The sequence below is a fragment of the Phoxinus phoxinus genome, assembly GCF_949152265.1.
Source record: "Phoxinus phoxinus genome assembly, chromosome: 8".
NCBI classification, from domain to species: Eukaryota; Metazoa; Chordata; class Actinopteri; order Cypriniformes; family Leuciscidae; genus Phoxinus; species Phoxinus phoxinus.
The window spans coordinates 19916815-19939984 of NC_136883.1; the positions used below are offsets into that span (position 1 = coordinate 19916815).

The 23170-nt window shown below is 37.3% G+C and overlaps 1 protein-coding gene across 2 annotated transcripts in view; it reads right to left on the minus strand.

Moving 5' to 3' along the window:
* unc13c (unc-13 homolog C (C. elegans)) overlaps window positions 1–23170 on the minus strand; it is a 196376-nt gene that overhangs the window by 21499 nt on the left and 151707 nt on the right. The window contains exons 22-29 of one of the 2 annotated variants that reach the window (XM_079620743.1): window positions 22177–22254; window positions 17479–17556; window positions 15810–15836; window positions 7950–8038; window positions 5429–5569; window positions 5217–5340; window positions 4645–4704; window positions 216–296 (exon numbers count right to left, since the gene is read on the minus strand). In XM_079620743.1, coding sequence (XP_079476869.1) covers window positions 216–296; window positions 4645–4704; window positions 5217–5340; window positions 5429–5569; window positions 7950–8038; window positions 15810–15836; window positions 17479–17556; window positions 22177–22254 — 678 coding nt within the window. The remainder of the gene's footprint in view (window positions 1–215; window positions 297–4644; window positions 4705–5216; window positions 5341–5428; window positions 5570–7949; window positions 8039–15809; window positions 15837–17478; window positions 17557–22176; window positions 22255–23170) is intronic. The other variant, XM_079620744.1, reaches the window with a different exon arrangement.

Below are 23170 nucleotides of genomic sequence, written 5' to 3' on the forward strand. Positions count from 1 at the left end.
ACACAGCCCATCTAATCTGGCTGTGTTCCATATGCTTCAACTGAATAATAATCTGTTTCGGGCATTTGAAAAATGGACTTCACATCATCTCTTAAACTGTTTATTTGACTATTTTAATGGAAAGAAACACTAGTGACTCAAGTCTAAGCATACGTTTATGCAGCTGTCCCCTGAAATGGGAGAATCAGAGCAGAAGAAAAGAGAGAAGCTGATACCTTGATGGTGGGAAGCACTAAATCCATGGCGGCACATTGTCGAGGGGTGAGACTACGAGCTTCCTCCCGTATCACATGCTCCTGAGAGAGAGAGAGAGAGAGAGAGAGAGAGAGAGAGAGAGAGAGAGAGAGAGAGAGGGATAGAGAGAGAGAGAGAGAGAGAGAGAGAGAGAGAGAGAGAGAGAGAGAGAGAGAGAGAGAGAGAGAGAGAGAGAGAGAGAGAATATTATGATTTACTGTTTACATTAAGATTAAAATAGAATATTATGATTTACTGTTTACATTAAGATTAAAATGTACTTGAAATCTTTTCTTCCATCCATTTATGTTGGTCAGCTACATAAATTACCTCATGTTAAAGTGCCATTTACCCTCTGCCTGAAACGCTCTGTTTTAATTTGTTTAAAACCCGCCTTCTGAAAAGTGTTGTCTTCTCTGAGTGTGTACTGGAAATGTAAAAATGTAACCGGGGTTTGGCTCACGAGGCTTCATGAGAAGTAAATCTCTTACCCAAATGTTCTTTGAAGGTGGACCAAAGCAGCCAGTAGGCGAGTATTATGCAAATGTGTAACATGGTGACGTAGCTAGTCACAGAATTAATGGCACCTGTATATATATATAACAAATAGGTGCCCTTAAAAGTCAACATGAAATTACATTTTAAATTTTTTATGAAATATTGCAGTAGGCTACTTATTATAAATGATTAATCCATGCACATAACTTTTTTTCTATTCCCTTTTCTAGCCCTCGTAATTTTAAAACAAAATAAAATCCCCTCCCTCTTGCAGCGAGATCTCTTCTCTCCTCTGATGATGTGTTTACTGGCACATGGGCGGGACAACCTGTCACTCACAGGAGATCCACCAATAGCAAACCACAACCATCCAATTAATTCCCCTTGGACAAAATCAAGTCCCGCCTTACATTTGTTCTTGTTCCAGAAGCCGTTTTACTTGAACATCCGTCACAATAGGGAAGAAAAGACTATAATATATTCCATTTCATGCAGACTTTATTCCATTTTGATTAAATACCATGCATAAAATGAGCATTTAGATTTCGCTTTCCTTTTTCTAAAATACCCAACTGTTTTCAAACTTTCACTCCAGCTTTTCCAGTCAGTTTCTTTGACACCAGAACACGACTGGATAATATTAGGTGGAAGATAAATACAAACATAAGGTATTTTTGAAAATCACTAGTGTGCATCAGTCTTTTAGTGTGAGATTTTGCATGTATACAACATTCAGAGGTGAACAGGGCCTTTCCCGGAGAGCTCCTTACCGCTCATTAGAATCAAAAGTGACAGCTCCCAGAAGACTTCGTGGCCTCACCATGACGCAAGACAAGAAGTCAGGCAGTTAAACTTCAATTTCATTTAATCGCACAGGTCAATGGCGGAGCAAAGTTTAATACAAATAAGCCTGAGAGTGATATCAGGGTGGCGTGTGAGTGAACATTAATCCCACATCAAATCAGTGTAAATTCATCTGTGTGTGTGTAGGAAGAGCTGATTCTGTCCATTGACTTCTTCCAGTTAAAGGTCACCTTTTTAAAGAAGCAGTCACACCTCTAGCACTTCGACCGAGTGTATTGATCAGGTGTTAAGATGATCTGTACGTCCACTGATAACTCTCTTTTCAGGTCAGTACACACTTTCAGACTGACCACAAATCCACAAATACTGAATGCACATTTTGCACAATGCATACTCATTGGGTTTTAGATGTTACTACACATTTAAAACTTGTCATATAAAGATTTTAATAAAACAGATAAATCTCACTTGATGCACAACGCAATAAAAGCAACCACAGCTAATCACCTTAGCAACCAAAGGTTATCAGTAGAATTGGAAATGTAGTAAATAGCATGCAGATTAATACTATACTAGGGGACAGATTTACTAAACGGGGCTAAATTAGTGTGAGAGCGCAATTCCAAAACAGCGCCGATGGGAGTGGAAAGATCTGCGCATGATCTACTGATGACCCACACATTAAAGAACAGAGACACAGTCAGATAAATTCCCATAATGACCAACGCAACCTACCATGTAGCGTCTGGTTTAAGACTTACTTTTTTAGGCGGTAAATAATGGCACAAACACCAGTACATTGACTAGTGCAAACCTTAGTATTTATAATTACCGGTTAAATTAATGGAATGAAATTGAATAAAAAAATCATCTACAATTATAATACAGAGTTTGTTCCGTTTCTTTCATTACATTCTGCAAAATAATAATAATAATAATTTATGTTCTTTAACCGTTTTATTCCCAAACTGATGAGAAAGAACATAATTTTCCATAAATTGATAATAGTTTAATTCATTTTGAAGATTAAAAGGTTAGTTCACACTAAAATGAAAATCTTAAAATGAATAATTACTTCCCCTCATGTCGTTCCAAACATGTAAGACTTTCGTTCATCTTCGAATGAACAAAATGAACAAATGAAGATCTTTTTGATGAAGTCTGAGAGCTTTCGGTTCCTTCAAAAGCTTTCTTTTTATTTATTATTTAAATACTCTCCTCCCATACATTTTGTGCCTGAAAGGGAAACTCCTACAAATGCATATGCAATAAGGTCAAATGCAAAAATAACTGTGTCCACGCCTTTTCAGCGCTAAAGACATGTAAATGCTGGCAGTAGTTTTTTAACGCCGAAAGAGGGTTTGCGCTGGCGCTAAATATGTATACGGTATATACTATACTAATCTGTAGAAGCCATAGACTACAATGCCCTAGGTTTAGAAACAGAGCAGCTGAATTATACACACAGTTACTGCAAGACAGAGAACAGGAGCCATAAAAAGCCTTTTTTGAGGTAAAGCTGCAATTGACCAGAGATGTTTCAATGCATATGAAATGAGAGAGAGGGACAAATGAGATGGAGAGTATCCGCCACTGGACTGTGGAGACATAATCACGAGAAACCCTCCATCTGCCTGACACCTGCTCAGATCCAAAGTGCCCATCCTTCTCTGGACTTAAACTCCTCAGCAGGGCGGATTTAATTACACCAGCAGATCTCTCGCAACCGGGAACGTTTTCCGCCGTGATTCTAAAGAAACTGTCATGATGTAAGCGGGCAGCGGTGGAAGCTTTTGACGGACAGCTACAAAGCCTTATCGTAAGCTGGAAACCATTTTCACAGCACACGGAGCAAAACGCGAGCTACATGAAAGCCCCAAGCCCTGCTGTAATTTCTCAAGGAGGATATCTACTTCTGCTCTGTGTCCTCGAGGAGCACTGCCTTCTAAATCTGACAAAACATAAAACTCTCTGTCAGTCGCAGCCTGTTTGCCTTTCCTCCCTCTGTCAGGATGGAAAACAACAAAATTAACATTCCTCGCTACTATCTAAAATATAATACACAAATATTTGTACTCAGAGGCTTGATTATTAAACCAAGTATCTCCCATTTTGGGGGTCATGTTCAAACCAAGCAGCAACCTTCTGGACTCTCTCTAATCCAACACGGAAGTGACTTAAACTGCAATTCATCGACTGGCCGCTAGAGACAGGCTCCAAAAAAGAGTCAATCCCATAGACCAATTTTACAGCAAAAAAATATATGTTTACAGCCTGGTACAAAAAGTGGTTTTGGTCTATATAGCTAATTTTGGCCTTCATGAGAACTGTGAGGGGGGAGCATTTTTTTATAACTAATCCGTTTAAATTATATTATAAATATAATTATATTATTTTGAGTGACTAGTGGATTGTCGCTGCTGTAATTCCTAGCCGTTTGTCTGCTATCTGTTAGCGTCACGTCACCTCAGCTAATCTTCATTTATCAGGGAGTGATGCACTGCCAAGATGGCGACGGCCGGCTCCGCTCACTTTGGGCTTCAAAAATGCTCTTCAGAAACTTACGGGTGACGTCACGGACACTACGACCATATTTTTTTATTTTTTATTTTTTTCAGTCTATGGTTCAAACACATGAAGCCATGTACTTACAAGCTCCTGTAATTTTTGCAGTGCATTTTCTAAGGCAGTTCATAGTATCAAGCGAAAAGCTTTTGAACTTTTTTTATGGTGCTTTTTGTCATTTTTGAAACTGGGCAGCATTAGTCATGATGATGAACTAACAATAAATATTATTTTCATTTTTTGTGACCTATGTCTTTAAAATGAAGTTAAAACTTCCTGATTTGGTCATACTTTATATTAGATGTCTTAAAGTCGTTACATAAAAAAATGACTAGGTACAATGTATTTAACATGTGTTGATGTTGCAAAACACATTCGCTGCTATTGAAGTGGGATACGATTAATTTAAAAACATGTATGTACACACCAAGTGCATTGTATTAAATTATTAATTGAAATGTTAGTACATAGTTGTTAAAGACACTTAATATAAAGTGAGACCCCTGAATTTTTTTAGCATAGATTACAAAACAAAATCCTCACCTTGAGCTTGGAGAGCTGACCCAGGTCCTTGGCAGCACTGAAAATCATCTGAGCCCCTTGCTGTTAAACAAAAGTACAAAACAAAGAATCAAAAAGTAATTCTCTCCTTTAGGAATGAACTGTCTCAGGAGACATGACGTTCAGCGAGTGAAACAGAATTTGTTTGTTTAGTGTGATTGACAGTCAAGTCTGTGGCTGCAGATTCAGCTTTTTAAGAAGATGGCCAGGAAGCTATAAAGTAAAATACATAAGGCCCCCATTAAACGTTATACACAAATATATATAATTCAATCAATCAATCAATCAATCAATCAATCAATCAATCAATCAATCAATCAATCAATCAATCACACAAAACAGCTGGTGTTCCTTAGTATTTATGATCAGCATTCATATTTGTAGATCCCTTAACCACTAAATAACACTTTTTAAAGACACCTCTCTTTATATACCCAGCTGATGCCCTGGAATGGTATCTTCTCTCACATTTCCATAAGCTTCTGTTAGGAGCAGATGCCAAGGAGACGACGTATTGTGTGTGTGCGTTTGGCTAAAAGACTTGTTACACTCACTGTCTGGTCTGAGAGCGGCGGAAGAACAATCTGTCGTTCAATGGTGTTAATGACAATTTTCCACAGCTCCTTCAGAACCCGTTTGAGAACTGTCTTCTCACAGATCTTAGCAAACAGAATAAGGCTGGAGAGAAAGTAAGGGGGATGGAGTGAAAGACAGTAATGCAGCTGGTTACCATGTTTCAAGAAATGTAATCCCGCAATTCTCTTACTTCTTGTCCAGCAGGTCCATGAGGGGTCGCAGGACCGTCTCTGCGTCCATGGCCGCATTACTCTTGTTCCCTGCGTTTCCTTTAATCTGCACGAGCTCCTGGTTCATTTGTTTGACACAGTCCTCAATCACTGGCTTGAAACTGTGGATGAACGTGTTAAACTCAGTTTGAAAACAACATTCATAATCACACGTAACCTAAGATACTATCATTTCATTTGATAATGAAAACATGTTCAACACATTTTTATCATTTGAGATAAAATGATTTTTTAAATAATTTTATCATAAATCGTCCGTATGGCTATGCTTTTTAATCACGGAAGGCAACATGAAACAAATGTAAAATGGATGCCATTTACTTTGTCCATAAATGTCACAGGTCTAATTATGAATGATTCCTTGAATTATTTCCAGTTTTTCCTTTAAATGCATTAACTTTCTTCATCTTCGCTGACGTAATCAAAGCTGTAAATCAATAATATCATAGCCTATATCATAGTGTTAACATTTCATTTGTTTGAGGAATTTACACTCTTTAATTCACTTTAGCAAGTTCATTAAAATATATATATATATTTTATATATGATGGGCATTATAAAAGTTTTTTTTAAAGTCCTCCTGTGGTGAAAATCAAGCTTTTAATGTTGTTTATATGTCTATGTGGTGTTTTTAACATGCTTTAAGACAAACCATGAGTAAATTCACAAGTCTACACCATTGCTGAGTATTTTCTCCTTAAAACGGCAGTGAACCAAAGACAGTCTCAAAAACACGGTTTGAAATCGCTGGTGTTTCTGACGTCACAAACTACCTTGTAACCAATGTAACGTCAATGAGTGGATCTCTGAGCTGGTGTGAGTCAGTGGAGGCGGGGCTAATTTGCATATTCATAGAACCACATATACTAAATGTGGCAAAGGTGTAGAGTAACATTCAAGCGATTTTAAGGCATGAATAATTTTTTTCAAGGAAAAGAAGTTTAAATGTGTAATTTTGGTGATCAAAGATGAATTTAAAGGATAATTCCGGTATTTAACACCTTGAGTCTATATTGTAGTTTGTTTTGGATGAACAAGAGTGGTGGACAACATTTTTTTGACAATGGTTCCTCTCTCGAGTTTTTGACTATAATAGAATTGTCCATGGATCCATTTAACATTGGAGTCAATGGCCATGTCCGAAAAAGTCATTAAAACAGCCAATAATGTTCGTTTACAAAACTGTTAAACTCACCGAGTGGTTAGTGGTGTTCGTTGATGATTATAAACAATATATCGTCGCAATATATGATTCCAATCCGTTTATTTTGCTATAGTGGAACTATTTTTTCAGACACTTCACAACCGTGTAACTTCCGCTCAATATTTGAATCTGAAGCGTTAGCACACTCCCGACCACTTGATGGCGATAACCGATGTTTATGTCTTGCGGGACACTCACGGTCACAGTCGAGTTCAACTTCATATTGCACTGGTCAGTGGTCACGTCTTTCAATATGGTTAGAATTTGTGCGGTCAAAAACTGACAGTGATTAGATTCAGGCGTCTCCATAGCCCTAGACTGAGCCTCCATCTCCCTTACATGTAGCTCCTCTTGTGTATATTCTGGTTCGAATCGGTATCCTCGACCGTCAAACTCAAAATCGAGCGGGTCCTCCATAATCCACTTTTCATAATCCATGTTACAAGTAACAATTAATGAAGGTTTTGTTTGTTTATTTCGCTTACTCTCCCGGAGCACAGTTGCTCTGCTCGCTAGCCTTATGAGAAACGGAAGCGAGCAAAAAGACTACATCGACCAAATGTAAACAGCCCCCTTTCCGTTTCCGGTAGCGCATTTATATTAACGAGCACTCAGTCCTTCAACAGAATTCAATGGGATTTTACAAAATGACGAATAAAACACGACAGAAACTGTATTTCGCAACACTTTTTGTTTCTGGAACATCAACTAACATCACTAATCACTCGGTGAGTTGCACAGTTTTGAAAACTAATGTTCAAGGTTGTTTTAATGACATTTTCGGACATGGCCATTGACTCCAATGTTAAATGGGTCCATGGCCAATTCTATTATAGTCAAAAACTCGAGAGAGAGGAACCATTGTCAAAAAAATTTTGTCCACCACTCTTGTTCATCCAAAACAAAGTACAATATAGACTCAAGGTTTTAAATACCGGAATTATCCTTTAAGGGGATAAAATGATTGGGGGACATTAATGCATAAATTATGCCGTGTAATGCGCCTTATAATGCATTGTAAGATCTCATGAAAGATTATAACCACAGTTATAATACATTATACTACTTATCTGTTCATTGTAACACCATTAGACAGCATAATGCATTAAAACGTGTTTAAGTATAATGCATTAAAACACGACAAACAACTGCAAATACTATAATACATTTGGTTACAATTATTTATGAAAATATATAATGCATTATACATTAAGGCTTTAAGTAAAGTGATCATATTTACACCAGCTCAACAACCCATTGTTCCCTGATACTTCACCTGGAGCCGAAGACCGCACTGAGCTCATCCAGCACCGTATTGAGCTTATTCTGAAGTTCTTTGAGCAAACCACTGGCCTCGGCATCCAGCTGTAAGAGACACACAGCATCACTGTCAGTGAACAGGATATGCTACATATGACAGGAACAGGAAGTACTGAAGACTCAGAATCAACCAGTAATGCCTCTATGAAATATTTAGTTGCATTGCAAATACTAAACTCTTCTGAATTGAAAGTTTATTATACAAAAAAAAATATTTATTGTTCATACGCAGGGTCAAAAATTCACCAAGCCAACCAACTGCAAATAAAACTTGAGTTTGAGTGATTAAAACATTCATCATCCATTTAGTCGGTATTAAAAAGTAAGTTGAATTGCAAAGTGAAGAACACATCAGTGACTTGTGTAACTTCTAACCACTTTTACCTTAGTGGAAATCAAAAAGTGCATTTAGGATACCGAAAGTAATTTTTCAAGAACAAAAATAATGAACAAAATTACAGTGTATTTATGTTTTTGACATTTGCAGATTTACAGAGCGATGGAGACTGACTCATCCTGTACATGATGCAGTGAGTGACACGATGACCTGTGATGTTCGTCAAAAATAAAATTTAAAATATTTGAAAAATATAAAATTTTGTCCTCGTATTTTGATGGATTAATCGAACTTGTAGGGTCATTAAAACATCACTTTTGTATACAGTATATGGTTGTATGTTTTGTGTTTTTAACACAGGTTCACTTGATTTAGAGAACTGGCTGACAGCTCTGTTTTCGTGCCATGGTTGGGTGATTTTATCTGCCATTGAACAGCGAGCTTTCTGTCAAGCGTGCTCAGCCTCTAAAAAGGTCTTGACTGAGGAGTCGCTTGACTAATGATGATGGCAAATTCAATACAAGCCTCTCGCCACATCAGAGGCATGAGAGCAGAGGAGCCAATGAGATGCAGGTGTTCTGCATTCAAACATTACATTGTCTGCATCACACAGGTGGATTTTACTGATAATGCACGTGTATGTATTCATCATAGTGCAATCAAAAACAATGCTCAATATTTGCAGATTTGCAGTCACACAAAATGTGCCCCAGTGGAAATTACTTTAAAATGCACTTGCTGAAACATTCATGCAAACCGTCTGTCAATTACACTTTCACAACATCCTAAGGGCTGAATTATACAGAAAACCAAAGTAATTCTGCATAAAATTAGTGCTATTTATAATTACTGACAACATGGACCATTTTAAAAGACTTTGCAGGGAAATTAAAAACCTAAAAAAAAAACTCTTTACTAAACTGGACTTGCTCATCTCTAAATATGCTAAAACTGTGAGCCATATGGCATTATTGACTATGTTTATGTTCCAGAATCAATTGCTGTCCAGTAGATCTAATATGTATAACCTCCATGAGACAAGGATGGTCCACTTTAGACATCCTACTAACTATAAGTAAATTTGCAACTACATGTCAACTAACTTCATTAGAGTATTAGTAGATTAGTAGATTGTTAGTAAACAATGAAACTGAAACACTGGCCAATATTCCATGCCTATATATATGCACGACCTGGTGGCCGATCTTTACTGATTTTACATTCCGTCAATAAGAGCAGAGTGTGAAGGTTGAATTAGCAGAGCTGTACAAAATATTGCCATCCAAACAACATAATGGGAGACATATCCGAGTTCAAAAGAGGACAAATTGTTGGTGTACGTCTTGCTGGCTCATCTGTGACCATAAGTCTTTGTGGTGTATTGAGAGTTATGGTATCCAGGGTAATGTCGGCATACCACCGCGCAGGTCGAACCACATCCAACAGGAGCAACTGTCAAAGCAAAAGGTAGCTGTCTAAAAGGGATATCCAGGTAATAACCCGGATTGTATCCAAAATCATAGAGCTGCCCAACTCAGAATTAAATGCGCACATGGACTCTGTTTGTCGAGAGCTCCACAAAGTCAATATTCATGGTCGGGCTGCTATAGCCAAACCTTTGGTCACTTGTGCCAATGCCAACTGTCGATTTCATTGGTGCCAACAGTGCAAATCCTGGGCTGTGGACTATGTGAAACATGTATTGTTCTCTGATGAGTCCACTTTTATTGTCTCCCCCACATCAGAGGGAGGGTTACATTGTGGAGAAGCCACAAAGAAGCTTAACACCCGGACTGTTGCGTGCCCAGAGAGAAGCACGGGGGAGGATCAGTGATGGTTTGGGCTGCAATATCATGGGACTCCCTACTGTGCTTGATGGGCGCATCCCTGCCAAGTATTACCGAACCATGCTGGAGGACCATGTGCACCTAATGGTTCAAACATTGTACCCTGAAGGGGGTGCCGTGTATCAGCATGATAATCCATAAATACACACAGCAAGACTTGCGACAGAATGGTTTGATGAACATGAAAGTGAAGTTGAACATCTCTCATGGCATGCACAGTCACCAGATCTAAATATTTTTTGAACCACTTTGGGGTATTTTGGAGGAGCAAGTCAGAAAACATTTCCCTCTACCAGCATCACATAGTGACTTGGCCAATGTTCTGGAAGAGAAATGGTTCAAAATCCCTCTGTCCATTGTGAAGGACTTGTATCTGTCTTTCCCAAGAGTGATGCTGTATTGACCGCAAAAGGAGGCCCTTCACCATAATAATAAATTCTTGTGGTCTAAAAACAGGTGTTTCGGTTTCAGTCCAACCCCTGTAGTTTCAAAGTTACTTACAGTCAGTAGAATGTCTGTTGGGGGACCATCAAAATAAAGAATTAGCACATATTTAGACTGTCTACTAAAACTCCAATGACTGCTAGTTGATATGTAGTTGCAAAGATACTTCGTAGGATGTGAAATAAAGTTTCCAGAAAGTTTTCCTTCCTATGTTTATTAGTTGCATTTTAATGGCAATGTTCTTGTATAACACCATAGCTGTGCTTGGGTGAGGCAGGACGTCCATGTAGTCAGGGATGGATGGCTGACTTGTGAATTGTAACAGCGTTTATGGTTCCCGGTAAGCTGAGGGGCGGCCAGATCAATCAATGATGGCAGCGGGCCAATGCTCGTGCAAGAGACCTCATCAGGTTAATGGAGATCAGAGGAGATGTCGGTCACCGGAGAGGTAATGGCGGTAATTCTGACTGATAATACAAACACAACAAATGCTTTGCAAGTGTGACCCATTAAGAAGGCTTGTTTAAATGAAAAAGAGACGGAAAAAAAGAAATACTATTGTGCTTGATGAAAAGTCCATTTTTTTTTAGCGCACCACCACCCCAATTCTCATTACTGTGATGTGAATAAATCTCATATGCATCACTTTGATATATAAACTACCAATCAAAAGTTTGTTTTCAGTAAAAAAATAAAGAAATGTATGCTTTTATTCAGCAAGGATTCATTACATTTTTTTAAAGTTACATTAAAGGCATTTATAATATATGCCTATAATATATATATATTATATATAATTATAATATATATATACAAACTATATTGATTGTTTTTGTTCTATACACCAAAGGTTTGCATCACAGGAATAAATAATATTTTAAAATATATTCAAGTAGAAAACAGTTATTTCAAATTGTAATAATATTTCAAAATACTAATATTTTTTACTGTATTTTTGAATGGGAGTGTATTACTATATTACATTTAAAAGTATTTTATAACTATTTATAAATTATTATTTAAATAAAATATATATATATTTTTTAAAGTCGTAAATGATAGAAATATTAAATAAAATACTAAATAAATTCTGTAAATATTAGCAAATTAGTTTCAACTAAAAACGGAAAACTTTGTATGCGTTTTGCCCATTAATTTACAAGACGAACAGCGTTTTGGGGGCCTGGGTTTCAAAATGCATGTTTTTGAAAACGATCCCGTTATTGTCTATTGTTATTTAGTTTTCGCAAATCCGTTTGATAAACGTTTCCGTTTTTAAGTAGATCTTACATTTAAGTACATCGAATTTCTTTTTTCCCCCACATTGCTTCTATGAGAATTTAGTAGAGATGCACCGAAATGAAAATTCTGTGACGAAAACCAAAACGCTTTATAAAAATTACTTTATAAAACTTACTAAATTACCTTTTTTTTGTATAATTGTATTAATATAAGACTTTTTAATGAATAATTTAATTCAATAATTTTAATGCTACTGAATTTACAAGCCAATACAATAAAATAACCAGTTTTATAGAAAGGAACACACTAAAATTGGACGTAAAATATATTAATATTAAATATCAATATATTATTCTTTATTCAGTTCTAAGCAACAGAATCAGTTGTAACAGATTTATTTTTGACCAATTATCCAAATAATGTATAGTCCAACAAAGCTTTTATTCTCAAAGCATGTGAGCAGAGCGTAACGGGGAGCGGATAAGTGAAGAGAGGATAGCGTCATTTTACTAATGCTGCACAGCACGGCTATACACACCATGTTACAGCACAGTAGGGGTGTTGCAAACCGAAACAAGTCTATTACATACTAGTTTCATGTTAGCGCATTATTTGAGCGAACTTTGCTTTTCCGATGAGCATTAGTTAAGCGTTCGCTTGGGCCGTAAGCGACGGAGCTCCGCACGTGCAGAGCATTGAGCGGAGTGTCACACCATGCAGTGATCATGGCTAGAGCGAGAGTGAAACTTGAGCACAGAACATTGAGGGGCAGGGCGAGACGGCATATTTTCGGCGGCCGAAATTTAGTTCAAGTTTTTAACTTTTGTTTATGACCTGGAAAAGTAGCACCAGATAAGAAAATCTTTAGTAAGTTTTACCCATTAGACACCGAAAAGTCAATGAGTGACCTTACTAACAAACTTTTTTTTTAAAGATAAGAAATATGTATGAACATGTATAAGAACATAATTTAAAATTAGGGAGGGCTAACTGACTCAATAATTAGAGACGGATTTGAGTTAAATAATGGTTTGAAACCACTTTAGGAAGTGAAATGTGAGTGAAGTTATAACTAAATTCATTATATTCTAATTTTAATCTTAATTAGGGAATCATGATGTGAAATTGTACAAAAGATTACTCTTGTATACTGCACCTGTGGTCTACCTCATCGCGTTAATGAGCAGATAACAGATGCTTGAAGGCGGTCAGTTTTCACCCCGAGGCCCCGTTTCAGACTGACGGACAGCAGTGGGAACGCTTCCGCTATCGAAGCTAACTTTGACTTCTGCAATTAATTTTTCTTGGACAGTTTGGGATCTTATATTTATAAATCCACGATAACGAGCCACTGTAATTGCATTTTTCTTTCAGTTTGCTAATTGCTTTGGGAACGGTGGCGCTGCCAGAGCATGGCAGGGTTATATTTGGAGCGTTTCGCTTTTGCTCTCTCAGAAGGACTTGGAGTTTCATGAAGGAAGCAGAATCATATATTAGTCATACTTTCGAACAGCTGCGATCCTTTTTTAAGCACTGTAGCCTGTAGCCTTAATTTCAAAAGAGGTAACACATATAACCTTAATCTGACAGACCTCTAGCACTCGTACAAATGATCTCACTTTATACATCTTTAATTTGATTTTGAAGTATTTTATGACTGCCCAGTGATTTCACCACATTATGGAGCGGCTTTTTAAACGGCCACTGTTGTGATTATGAAACCATACAGATGTCAATGCAGGGACGGAGCAAAATTGGGATTTGGATACATGTTGATTAAAGCAAAATAAAATAAAACCAAAGAAAGTTTGAGTGCTGGAGAATAGATCAACCCAAACATCAGGATCAAACTAAAAGCTCTTGCAGCCTAAACTCTGGTACCCAAATTAACCACAAACATTGCACATTAATAAAAAGCAAGTTGGTGGCTGTCGGTATAGTGTTAGTTCAGCAAACATAATTTACACTCTTCATGTCATTATAAACCTGTCCCTGTTTTTCCATGGAACACAAAAGAAGTTAGGCAATATGTTTACACATCTCTTTTCCAAAGGGAAATGATGCAATGCAATAAAAGTGAATTATAATGTGTGTGTTTTTATGCTCCAAAAAGCACCAGAAAAGTAACATATGCTATATTAATGAATTTTCACCTACATCTATCATATGACTTCAGAAGAGTTGGAATATGTGCATGGGCATATACTGTATGCATGCGCATGAGTGTTTATGATACTATTTATAATACTTTTAAGGTGCTGTTGACATTTTTGAAGCTCATTCACAATTCATTATTTTCTTACATTGCATGGAAAAAAATATATCATTCTTATCAAACTTTCTTTCTGTGTTCCACAGGTTGGAAACTGCACACTCAAACATTAATCACTTAATTACTCGCTCATGTCATTCCAAACCCGTAAGACATTCGTTCATCTTCAGAACACAAATGAAGATATTTTAAATAAAGATCTTCACTTGTGTTTCAAAGATGAACGGAAGTCTTACGGGTTTGGAACGACATAAGGGTCAGTAAATAATGACAGAATTTTCATTTTTAGGTGAACTAATCCTTTAATATTTATGTATTTAAATTGTTTTTGATAAAATTATCTTATTCTCACCAAGGCTTCATTTATTTAATCAGAAATACAGTAATATTGTGAAATATTATTTCAATTTAACAAAATTGTTTTCTAGTTTCATAAATTCAAAAATGTAATTTATTCCTGATGCAAAGCTGAATTTTCAGCATCATTACTCCAGTCTTCAGTGTCACATGATCCTTCAGAAATCATTCTAATATGCTAATTTGCTGCTCAAGAAACATTTTTATTATTATTATATTATTTTATATTATATTATTATTATTTTATTATTAATAATAGTTAAGCAGCAAAAACAAACAGTATTTTTTTTTTGTGGAAACAATGATACCGTTCAAACATTTGTGGTAAGATTAAAAAAGAGAGAGAAATTAATACTTTTATTCATCAAGGATGCATTAAAGTGATCAAAAGTTACAGTGAAGACATTTATAATGTTACATGCTTTAATAAATGTAATAAATGCTGTTCACTGAACTTTCTATTCATCAAAACATATTATTTTTTTACTGTAATTTTGTTTAAATTAATGCAGCCTTTGCGCATAAGATACTTTTTTAAAACATAAAAAATGTAAATGTTTCCAAACTTCTCACATGTACTGTAATATAGTTAACTAATGTTAACCGATTGAACCTTATTGTGAAGTGTTACCAACTATTCCATGATTTTTTCTCTCTCCATGCATTCATGTAATACTTGCGTTTCATCCATGTGTGACTGACAAATATGCAAGTTCATTAGTTAATGTTGCAACTGTGTAATCCACATGGATTGAAATTGAAATGTAATTCAAATACATAGATCTTAAATGTAGGCCTAAATATTTATTTGAGAGCATGAGGGTGAGAAAATGATGACAGAATGTTCACTTTTGTCTGAACGGTCTCTTTAAAGTTGAGGATTAGCAGCTTCTGTTACTGAAGATACTCGTTCTTGTGAGGTTTCATGCCAGGTAACTCGAGCAGGTGCGACATGCTCTTAAGGGGACCGAACAGGAAGTGCGAGTGACAGGAAGTGAGGTGGGTTTCAATGGGTGTGAGAGCACTCGTGCTGCTCAAACCTGGCCAGTAAAACTGATCAACTGGGATGAATTAAGGCCGTACACTACAGCCGGAATTCACAACTGGGAAGCTGCAGAGATCTGGTTCAGTGTCTTCATTCACTGTCATTTAATGTTGCTCCAAACCCGTTTGGATTTTGCACGTAAGACTTACACCTTACGGGCTTGGAACGACATGAGCGTGAGTAAATGATGACAGGATTCTACTGATTTCTGCAGCTGGTCTGGCTGTAGAGCACTGGCCTAGAGAGATGTTAGAGGAAACCTGTCCACACACCTTGCAGAAGACCACAGTCCCTTCCTCCTGGTGCAAGAGCCCAGAGGAGACGGGAATGACAAGAAACAAGGATATTGTCATAGTTGGAGAGGTTTATCACATTTACAGAAGATAGAGAAGCATTACAACACGCATGCAAGATTCACAAGGGATGTTAAGTTGCGTTCACATCATGACGGAATTCCCATAATTATGAGGAAATTCACGAGGAATCATTTATTTCTATGGTAACACCGGATGTCAAATAGATCCATGTGTGGCTTTGTTGTTCATGACATCATTATATTTGATCACTCCATTAATGAACCTAAACTCTTTTGAAATATCCTGAATAGATTTGCACACATGCAACATTGTTTCCTGCATCACTATTTAGCGGCATGTTCTGCTAATGGATCTACAATTTTTGTGCGTTTGCAGTCTCAATTGATTGTGATTAGAAAAAAAGTATTATGTACCACTCATTTTTTTTCTCCACCAGTGCATTATCAGCTTAGTTCAACCAGTCAGTGTTTCTGAAACCATAGTTCTAACGAACGTTCGCACACAGCATTGGAAAGTTGTGTAGTTGGAACGACAGCTCTCGACCTCTGGTTAGAATAGTTTCTTGTTTGCATGACATGTGTGTTACTCGATAAATCCTTATCTTGAGCCGAAAAAGCAAGCTGACATTAATCTTTTATTTAGAATACAAATGTCATTTACGTCTTTTAGTTTGTCAAGAGATTTAAAGCGTTGTTTTTGAAGAGTGCACATGTGCGTACGTGCTCTAGTAAGTGAGAACAAGCTTACGATTGAATCTGGAACTAAAGCAAAATAACTGAGGGAAATGAGAAATAGTACTCAGATGCCATGGTCGTAATTTAAAGCAAAACATCTAGCATTAATTTGATCATAAATAGATTAATTAAAATAAGTTATTACTCCAACACGTGCGTGACATCCTTAACCAACGTGGTTGAACGACCAATTTGCGACAATACGGTTTCTTATAAATGAATCAAACTAAAAGATAAAAAAATCTGTCTCAAACGCATATTAGTTCGAACCAATTTAACAACTCACTGACTGAATCACTCATTGTTGAAATGATCATTATTGATTGTTACTGTATTTTTTGAGAAGAGTGTAATTTCGGACTGATTGTCTGAAAACAACGACTGGTAAAATACTGGTTTTAATACGGTACGTATTACGTATAGATAAAGATACGCATTCACAGTTTTATCCCAAATGGTCATTTGTTTTCACATCATTGTTTTTGTTTAGTATATTTGTTAAGTACATAACTAGGCCTAATTATTCTTGAAATATTGAAAAGCTCATCAATCAAAAGGGAATTATAACTGTTCAGAGGAATCAGTATCGGAACCAGAATAATTCAATTCTAGTCTTAAAGAAAGACAGAAAGTGCCCCAGATAACACTGTCTATGCAATCACGTTTTAAACAGCAATATGTTGACATTGGTAACTAACACCTGTAACTGCTAAAGCCATGAACTTGATGGACCTTCTAGTTGCAACTAAAACCGACTCATAATTACGGCAATTTGACATGTCATGAACGCAGCTTTCCAGCCAGGGATGTTCTATAACTTCACTCACACAGACAGTTAGTGGGAAAACATTGTTGTGGAGAGTTGCAGTAACATCGATTAGATTACTGACCTGTTTTCCTCCCATGGACTCAAACATCTTCTCCAGCTGAACTCGGAGCTGCTGGATGTTGTTCAAGAGGATACAGGACTGTCAGGAGAAGAAAGATAGACAAGATATTTCATGATTAATCGACTGTCCTCCTTTCCACATGCATTCGAAACCCTCCACCCTCCTAATGCAAGGAGACGTTTTTTACTTGAAGACTTTGTAAATATATAAATTGATTCGTCTGGATGCTGATGATGATGGTGGTCACTGACATGAAATTGCACATCTTACTTTCATCAGTGACAGTAAATATGAATTTCATTACGTAAAATCTGTCTCCACCTCTTCAGAGAAATGCCAGAATTACACAATTGAACATTCAATGTGTTCAATTCAAACACTCATTCCTTTTTGAAAATAATGCACAACAAAGGTGTTATTAAAGCATAATGTTTCTTTTATATCTTGAAATATTCAGTAGGTTGCCCTAATGCATCAAATCTTTTCACCACAAACCTATATATATATATATATATACAGTATATACTGTATATATATATATATATCATTGGCGTGCGGTTCATATAAGCTGCGAATGTTCTGCATACCCAAGCCATTTATGGACTCGCTAATTAACATTAACACTATAAATTACTATAAATATCCTTGTTTGAGGTGTACCATATTAGCCTGACTACGTCAGACTTCCTACTTCCGCTAATTTCATTTCGCTCCTGTAGTCAGTCTGAGACAGCGGCCTATCTTTCAGTTTTCCAACGGCCTTCGGACGGCCGGGCCAATTAACGAACAGAGGGCGGGCTGAGAGCCGTGACGTAGACGCTAAGCGCCGAGTTTTACATTGTAGGTCAGAGAAATCGAAAACCGAAACAACCGCGGAAATGGGAAACGAGACACGGGATGCAATTCGCTCTGTTATGGTGAACCAGTGCCGCCGCTCCCACCACGCGCTGTGCTTAGGACACCAAGAGCTGAAGGGGCACCAAAAAAATAGCCTCCCGGGAGTCTCCCGCATATTGATAGCGGCTCACTGATGCCCACGAATTAGTTAAAATCTCCGGAATCTAGAGCGATCGAGCCCGCGAGACAGAGACTGTGCTCCAAACCGCGTAGCGCGTGCACGGCAGAGAGGGAGAGAGAGTGCCTCATGAAGCTTCTCGGGGTAGAGGGCATCATAAAGGAATTATGCTTAAGGCACCAAAATGGCTAGCAGCGGCACTGGCTGTGTTTAAAAGATCTAATCCTAAATTTGAGAGTTGGCTACAAATATTTTCTTGTTTCACTCTGTCAAAAATAAGTTTACAGGCCGTGATTGTACCGTGGATGCTTAGATTAGACTTCGCATAATCTGCAAAAGTCGTTTACAGCCATGTTCACTCCGGTATTTCGCTCGCATCATCATGTTTACAGTGTAAGTTCGATCATAGATTTGAGTTCGTTGCATGATGTCTGTGGTTCGATGCGGCTGTACAGGCGCATAACATACGTCCTAACTAAACTTATCTGATTGGCTTATGGGTAACCAATGGTTTTAAACTTCAGACAAGCGCCCCCTAGCGAGAGAGAAAACACTTCTCTATTATGCCATTCCAGACTCTGTCTACGAAGCAAAGTGAAGTAGCAGAGTCTGGTATTACCAGGCTAGTACCATATAGCTTACATGATAAAATGTTGGCAATGCGTATGTAACTCTCCGCCATTTATTTATTTTATTTATTTATTATGACGGTAATTTTCTTCAAATCTGCCATTCAGTGATAGTTCCTGCCATTCAGTGATATATTTGGCGCCTACGCTATGTTGTTGTGTATCGTCATCACTGAAAAAAATAAATAGTCATAACTGAAACTACATAACTGAAAATTATTTTTACCGAAAACTTATATATATATATATTTTTTAAAGCCCATGTTGCAGGTTAACCACCACTGTCGATTAATGGGTACATAAATCACTCAAGATATAAGCATCTAATTTTTAAAATGTCTCAAAAATGGTCTTAAATACCAGTTTTTTAAGTTTTTGGTATTAACGTTTTTTTTTTACGCAATTCGGTGATGACGTCACGTTGGGGAGAAGTGGAAAAAAGGTAGCCTGATGGCCGTCAAAGCCAATGAAATGCATGGTCCGAGGAGAATGAGTGGAGAGTTGGTGAAGTGTCCTGGTGAGTTGCTATCATTTAGCAATGCAGCAATGAGATAACGACACATATTCTTTTTTACTGTCATTGAATAGCACAGAGTGAAAAATCAAAGTTTTCTTTATAGTGGCAGTGATCATGACGTTAGTTCAGATAAGTACCGGTAACCTTTGTCATAGTACTGGTAAACTTTGTCTTTGTCATATAGAAGGCATCGTGCTAGCTATATGGGCGTTTCTAAGCGTTTCTCTTCCTCCGGTGAAAATGTTGTTGCAAACGTAGTGTCTGTCGCGGTGTTTGGCAGGTGCTTGTGCTGTAGGGCAGTGAGTGCGTTTTGGTGGCTGGTCGAGGAGCTCACCCCGCGACCAGATGTGACGTGCCTCACTCAGCATCCAGGATCATGCTGCCTGAATCCGTTTGTGCTGAAGATAGCATACACCCGTTTCAGGCAGGATCATGGTCACCTTCAAGCCAGCACGCACGAGTATGTTAATTGTTTACTTTTTACACGAAGTCTTATGAACCAACTTAAACAGTTATAGGTGACTAGAGATGTGTATAGACAATGATCATGTTCTATAATCTGAATACTCTCGTCTACTACTCGTCTCTCTAGTCGCTCTCAAGGCGGGCTTTGGTATATTCTCTCCCCAAGGTGAGGTCATGCAATGCATTGTGACGGAAAGGAGAATCGTTGCCGCTGTAAGATAGTACCTACTTTTTCGTATTATATTCCGTTTTTGTGATACCCAACAACATAAAATACAATGGATAACAGTTTAAATGTTCATTACCAACAAGCAAATTGCACAAATTCGTTGAAAAATTAACCCTGCAACACGGCCTTTAAATACTACTGTTGTTATGTCAGAAAAATGCAGTTCTAAGAGTTTTTTAGGTGAGAATTTAGTTATTTAGACCTCAACTATGTGACTAATATATAATCATTGTGCCTATTTTACAATCTGTTGAGACGCTTTCGCAGATGGCCTTCACAGTCACCAGATCTCAATCCAATAGAGCACCTTTGGGATGTGTTGGAATGGGAGATTCGCATCATGGATGTGCAGCCGACAAAATCTGCAGCAACTGTGTGATGCTATCACGTCAATATGGTCCAAAATCCCTCAGGAATTTCCAGCACCTTGTTAAATCTATGCCACAAATAATTACGGCAGTTCTGAAGGCAAAAGGTCTAGCAAGGTGTACCTACGATATACCCGTACTAGCAAAGTGTGCCTAATAAAGTGGCCTGTGAGTGTGTATACATAAAATAGTAAATATTATTTTCATTATTGTTTAATTGCTTTATGATTTTAAAAAAAAAACTGTGCATTAAAAAAAAACGAACAACAAAATATACATTATTGATAGCACATTATTTCATGTGTGTAAAATGACATCTGCAATTGAAAATGTTATAAAAAAATAAAAAAACATTAAACTCAATGACCAGGTTGATGGTGACCTCTTTAAGATGACCTTCTAACTCACAAGGATCAGTTCCTGTTGGCTAGTGTTAAAAGAGCAAAACAGTTGACGCCAGCTTGATCCAGGTGAGGGTGTTATTGCAATGCTCGTTGGGTAAAGAGTGTCTGTTACAGTGAATGTCAAATAACCATTGGCCAGATTTGTGTTGACACAGATTACCAAGAGATACGGCAGTCAAAACACTCTAGTGTAAGTGTCCCAGGATTTGACTGGATGGGTAGGAGTGCACAATTAGTACAGGAGTCTATAAGCTAATTAAAACGGGCTCTTACTGTCTGCACTGGCACACTTCTTAAAGGTCACATGTCAGCCGTGTGACAAATAGGTGTAAAACTCTGAAACGAAAATATGAAGCAGTTGCACTAATTGAAATGAGGGAACATCGTCTCAGTGACAGGAGCTGGTGATTTCACACAGTCGTAAATTGAATTTAAGACAATGTATATAAACTCTGATGTAGCTGATTTATGGGCATTGGTGCGTTTAAAGATGTAGATATTCTTAGGATGAAGTGTGCTGTCAATTAAGCGATGGATGAGACCCGAGGAGCGGCTCTATCCTCCGAGACAGAACAGAGATATGTCTTTAATTACCGGCCGCATGATTTTCTCTCTGTGGTCCTGTCACTGCACTTAAAAGATACATCTGTCTTTCTTCCCACCACAGACGTCCTGCATGCCAAGCTTTTATAAGCATCACATGAAGACATTGTGAAGAATAAGAGGTAGAACAAAAGCTGCTCTGAGTTAGCGCCGCGAATGCTGTCATTTTACACAAAGAAAGGGAAGTTAAAAGCAAAGCGGAAAGAGAGGAGGACGCGAGAAGGTCTCGCTCTTTATTTGTCGTCTACATATTGCCCTCTCACGAAGACATAATGCAGAACGCAGCCAAAGTCAAATTTAATGTCTCACTATGGTCTCCGGGTTGGTTTCCATGGCAATGTCCCCGGTGTAATCTGATCAAGCCATGTTCGGACACTTGCAGGGTCATGACTTTAAAACACGCTGACATTTTATGACGAAGCAGTTTTGAAAGTGTGTGTGTGTGTGCAAACCTGTTCATAGACTCACCACGTTCTCCTTGTTCAGGTGGTTGCTGAAGTCTTTGGAGATGATCGCAGCATACTGGACAAGAACTTTGTTTATGGTCTGGAAAGAGAGTAAAATGTAGATTTAAATATTATAAAAAACAGTACAAATTAACTTTGTGAAAGCAATAAGTTGGGTATGTGGTGCTGTTATTATTTGCAAACCTAAAACACAAATGTACATAAACTACCATTCCAAATGTTGCTGAAAGAAGTATCTTTTGCTGATTAAGACTGCATTTATTTGATAAAAAATACAGTAAAACCAGAAAATATTGTGAAACATTATTACAATTTGAAAGGGAAAGGGAATAAAACTTAATATATTCATAAATATGTAAATAAGTAAATGAGGGGAGTAATGATGTGCGTCTTCTCAGGCCGCCGTAATAGATTTCTCGTGTCAAGTTTGCATGAAGTAATCAATGCCTCCTACAAGACCCTTTACCCACAATCCTGTGGGTGGAGAGCTGGTATCAATCTTTCTCTGTCTCTCTCAGTTCATTTGCATTCACAGGAGACATTTACAATAGGAAAATATATAAGCTGGCCTGAAATCTCTTGGAAATGTCATATAAAATCTGTTATGTGTATACACTACTGTATATAGTATAGAGTATACACAAGAAAAATGATCACCATATTGATAAGTTGTGAGTAGATGTGTTAATTTGTGGTGTTTTCCAAGATAAACATCACTATTACTGTAGTATTGCTTATAGGTTTAGAGATGTGATCAAACCTCTAACACTGGCAAACATCCTGGCTTCACAGGGTAAAAACTTTATGCATTTTTACATTTTCAAATAATATCACCTAGTATGATTTTTAAGCTGTTTTTTCTCATGGGGACCAAAACAATTCCCCACAAGGACAAGGATTTTGGATATTGACGTTTTACGTATAAGTAGTTTATACCTGTACCTCACACACACACTGCATTTATAAAGTTGTAAAAAATATATTTCAAATAAAAC